The 4080-nt window shown below is 36.2% G+C and overlaps 1 protein-coding gene across 1 annotated transcript in view; it reads right to left on the bottom strand.

The window, feature by feature from the left end:
• LOC134842541 (uncharacterized) overlaps nucleotides 1–3215 on the bottom strand; it is a 5013-nt gene extending 1798 nt beyond the window's left edge. The window contains exons 1-3 of the mRNA XM_063858928.1: nucleotides 3087–3215; nucleotides 2442–2562; nucleotides 1185–1339 (exon numbers count right to left, since the gene is read on the bottom strand). Coding sequence (XP_063714998.1) covers nucleotides 1185–1339; nucleotides 2442–2562; nucleotides 3087–3123 — 313 coding nt within the window. The 5' untranslated portion in view covers nucleotides 3124–3215. The remainder of the gene's footprint in view (nucleotides 1–1184; nucleotides 1340–2441; nucleotides 2563–3086) is intronic.
• Nucleotides 3216–4080: the final 865 nt, after the last annotated feature.

Raw genomic sequence — 4080 nt, 5'->3', positions numbered from 1 at the left:
TTTTGAGGACATATCTTTTGGGTTGAAAAAATCTGGAAGCTTGAAGTTTTGTTAAATATCAAAACGTGATCGAGATGTTGTGGATATGAAACGACAGCTTGGCTTGCAAATTCAAATCATTATCTTTCCGTTATTCTTCTGGCTTTTGAAAAAGTTACGGAATAGATGTGTTGGGGTGGTTTTACTCAAGTACAATTTCTTTTTAAGTAGCTGGGATATTTGACATTCAAGCTTCATCGGAAACTATGGATGTCTTGAGTTTAAATTTCTAACAGGACTGCTCCTGAATGTTCCGACTGCGTCTTAAGGTCTGAGGTCTGAGCAGTAATCACATGAAAAAATTAAATGCAATAAAATAAGTTGAAATATATGTATGTATATTTAAACATTGAGACTCTTTGTCAAAATCATCCCCCCACACGCCACGTAGAGTACAAAATGATAGATTTGGCTCCTATTAACATATCAATTATGGCAAATAAGCTTCCTTCAAGAAATTTGGTACGAGTTCTAATACAGATTAAATCTCCGCTTCCGCATTAATAGCGCGAAATAAATCGCGCTTTATTTGTCCCAAATTTAACAAAATGGCAATCATTAAACCCCTATAACTTTATGAAAAATTATCACAGGTAAAATATCTTTTCAAATTTAGGCTCAAGACAACAATACTTTTTGAATGATATAAAAAAATTCTCTCAAAAATAGCTAGTTAAAAAGTCAAAATTTGTCGAAGAAAAAAACACCCCGAGCACAAATATTCCGTTACTTTCGTTACGAAAAGTCGGAACAACAATATTTTATCGGTGATCAGTTTCCGCTAAGTTAGGAAATTTTGAAAAATGTATAATTGACCGTTTTGCAATAAATAACGCGCGATTTACAACGTGCTATTGACGGGTATGTGACTATTTGATCCAGCTGAGAAGTCGTTCCAAATTAATTCGACTTTGAATAGCGTGTTGGGGATGTTTTCAAAGTAAAAAATCCCTTCTTAGAAAGCTTCGTCAAATTCTTTCAAATCCAACCCCCTTTTGTTTTACCGTGTACTTTTGTTTTACCGGTTGAAACGATCAAGTTTTTTGCAATAATCGGTTTTTTCTTTTTGACCAAAAATCTCCCTTATTTTTCACAAATGATCTTTAATATGAAGTGATGATTCTCGTGGACTTATTGTGGCTAACTGGGGTCTATCATGGTGTCGACCATGTTTATGCGTCTCCACTGGTGGTTGATGAGCTCTGTAAACTGTGCGGCTCTGTCGTCTCTGATCACTTCGTTCAACTCCACCATTTCATAACTGTTCTCTGTGATGTACTTGTCCAGACAGTAGAACTGGCTAAAACACAAACAAAAAATGTTCTGTCAATAGTACAATAATATGTCTTACATTAATGCTAACTGTTAGCAGGGACGGATTTTTTTGGGGGGAGGGGGGAGGCGAGAGCCCTCGCACTTAGGGATGCTCCTCGCAAATCAAAGGACTGATATTTTACCCCCTTTGCTAAAATTTAATGACATCCATTTTAGGCCGACCAACACTAAAATTTGTTCAAAACTATTTAGTACTAAATATAAACTAGTTTTAAAAGGGAGCGCTCGCTGAAAAAAAAACTTTTTTCAAAATTTGTCTGCGGCCAAGGGCGGATCTAGGATTTTCTCGAGGGGTGGGGCGGATTTCCAAAAAATTTTCGAAAATTTTGTCGACTTTTTTTTTTAGGTCGACCACCTTGATTTTCGGAGCTCTCCAAAAGCAGTAAAAAGACACTGTTTAGGCCAAATTTTCTACGCCGCAGGCAAAATTTTGAAAAAACAGGTCAAAAAAGCCATTTTTGGGCAGTTTTTGGAAAAGTTTGACAAAAAAATCGCGTTTTTTTGGCGCGCACTCCCCCTTCAAAGTTAGTATATATTGGCGCCAAAGGCGCCTTTAGAAAATTTTTTTTGGGGTCGATCGGCCGAAAATGGGTTTCTTCAAAAGTACCAAAGGGGGGACCCTTTGGGTTGGAAGGGGGTCGAATCCCTGAGGGGGAACGTCCGCCCCCCCCCCGCCCCCTCTCCTAAATGCGCTGGTGTCTGCGGTGCAATTTTTTTTGTCAAAATAGGGTCTTTATAGTGTTCTGGGAGGACACGGAAAATCAATTTGGTCGGCCTAAAAAAACAAAGGTCGACAAAATTTTCGAAAAATTTTACCCGGCCCACTCATAGCTTTTCGATTTCTCGGCTCAAACTTCTTTTTTTTTGTAATCTGATTTAGAGGTTTTTTGTTCAAAATTTTTGAGCAATATTTGGATAAATACCTCAGATAAACACCTTCACCAAAAAATGCCTAGGCCACATTTGGATGCCAAATTGCGATGAAAGTGTCAGAACACACCTCTCCATTCTGGATAATGATAATAAATAATAAAATTAACTGAAAGGAATGTTATAGCTATGCTAACCTGTGCGTTTTGCATCTGCCTCCACGTGCCAGATGTTCGTTTGGCAGAACGAATACAAGAGATTCCCAGGCAGTTTCTGGTTCTTCTCTGTACAAGAAGGAGAAGGCAACATTAAAGACCACTGCAACATAAATTCGAGTAGAGATGGATTCAGTGCGCCAATAAAGATTAAAAGTTTTCCTGCATGGCTCAAAAGATTTAATTCTTAAAAAATTACTCGAATGTTGTAGGGCATTTTGGGACTGTTATCAAATAGACCATTATTTGCTTCCGAGTTCATAATTAAAACTGAAAAGTTTAAGGGTCTGTTTGAAGGCTTTTTTCATATTACGGGGTTGCCATATCAAAATGATTTTTCTAAAAGGCCAATAAAAATCTATTTAACAAATTCCCCAACCACCCCCGCCCCAAAGAAAAGGGAAACTGTTTAGTAGATTTAATCAGTCGATATTTCGACCAATCAGAATGCAGCAAAGTTAGAACTCTTAACAGAAAGCTCCAGTGCTAATTTGCTTTTTAGACAAAAGGAAACTCGTTAACAGGGAGCGGAAAAAAGTAAGTACAGAAACCTTCAGTTTTTCATAGAATCCACGTTCTCACCAGCTTTCAACAATGAGTCGCCATATGATTTTGAATAACATTTACCTGCAAAAAAGGTGAAATATAGAATTGCCGCTGACATTTCTGATGAGCTGAAACAATCAGTTCTTTCTCAATTGAAGGTATTGAAGATAAACTATTTATTAGCAATGACAATGTTTGCCACTTAATGTTGAAGGCTTACTTCGCTTTAATGATTTCCTTGGGAGTTTAAACAAAGTAGAATATAAACAAAGTGGAATTGAACAAGAAAGGCCATTTGCTGAACAATTCAATTATTGCCACTTTTTGAGAAAACACTCTTTTTCGGACCCGGGTTGAGCTCACATTGAAAATTAGCGATAAAAAAGTGAAAAAAAAACAGCGATTGCCATTGATGAATTATCAATGTTCATTGCCACAATAGCAAATTTTATCGATGGATTATCGCTAATTTAGCGCTGGAAAATCTATCAATTTTTTATCGATGAATTATCGCTTATTTAGCGCTGGAAAAATTATACATTTTTTAGCGATGAAACAGCAATAAATCATGGATGATGTAAAATGCTTATAACGCATTGAACTTTGATTGAAAGTTGAATTAAATACGGAAAAAAACTGAATAAAACTAGACTTCACAAATGAACAATTAAAAATTCAATAAAGCGAATGATTTTTAGAATGCATAGCTAAGTAATTGAGGTTATCCAAGTTTTATTATTGTTCCGACTTTCGATACGAAAGTAACGTAATATTTGTGCTCGGGGTGGGTTTTTTTTTTTCTTCAGACAAATTTCGACTTTTTATCTGGCCATTTTTGACGGAATTTTTTTATATCATTCAAAAGGTATTGTTGTCCTGAGCTTAAATTTGAAAAGATGTTTCACCTGTGATTATTTTTTGTAAAGTTATGAGGGTTTAAAGAGTGCCATTTTGGCCATTTTGACCAATTTGGGACAATTAGCGCGCGATATAATTCGCGCTATTAACGCGTAAGCGGAGATTTAATCCGTCTTATAAATCGTTCCAAATTGGTTGAACGAAGCTTATTTGCCAT

Source organism: Symsagittifera roscoffensis, chromosome 3, assembly GCF_963678635.1.
Source record: "Symsagittifera roscoffensis chromosome 3, txSymRosc1.1, whole genome shotgun sequence".
Classification (NCBI taxonomy): Eukaryota; Metazoa; Xenacoelomorpha; order Acoela; family Convolutidae; genus Symsagittifera; species Symsagittifera roscoffensis.
Note: the sequence above shows the minus strand (reverse complement) of the source record. Positions and strands in the feature narration are given on the sequence as shown.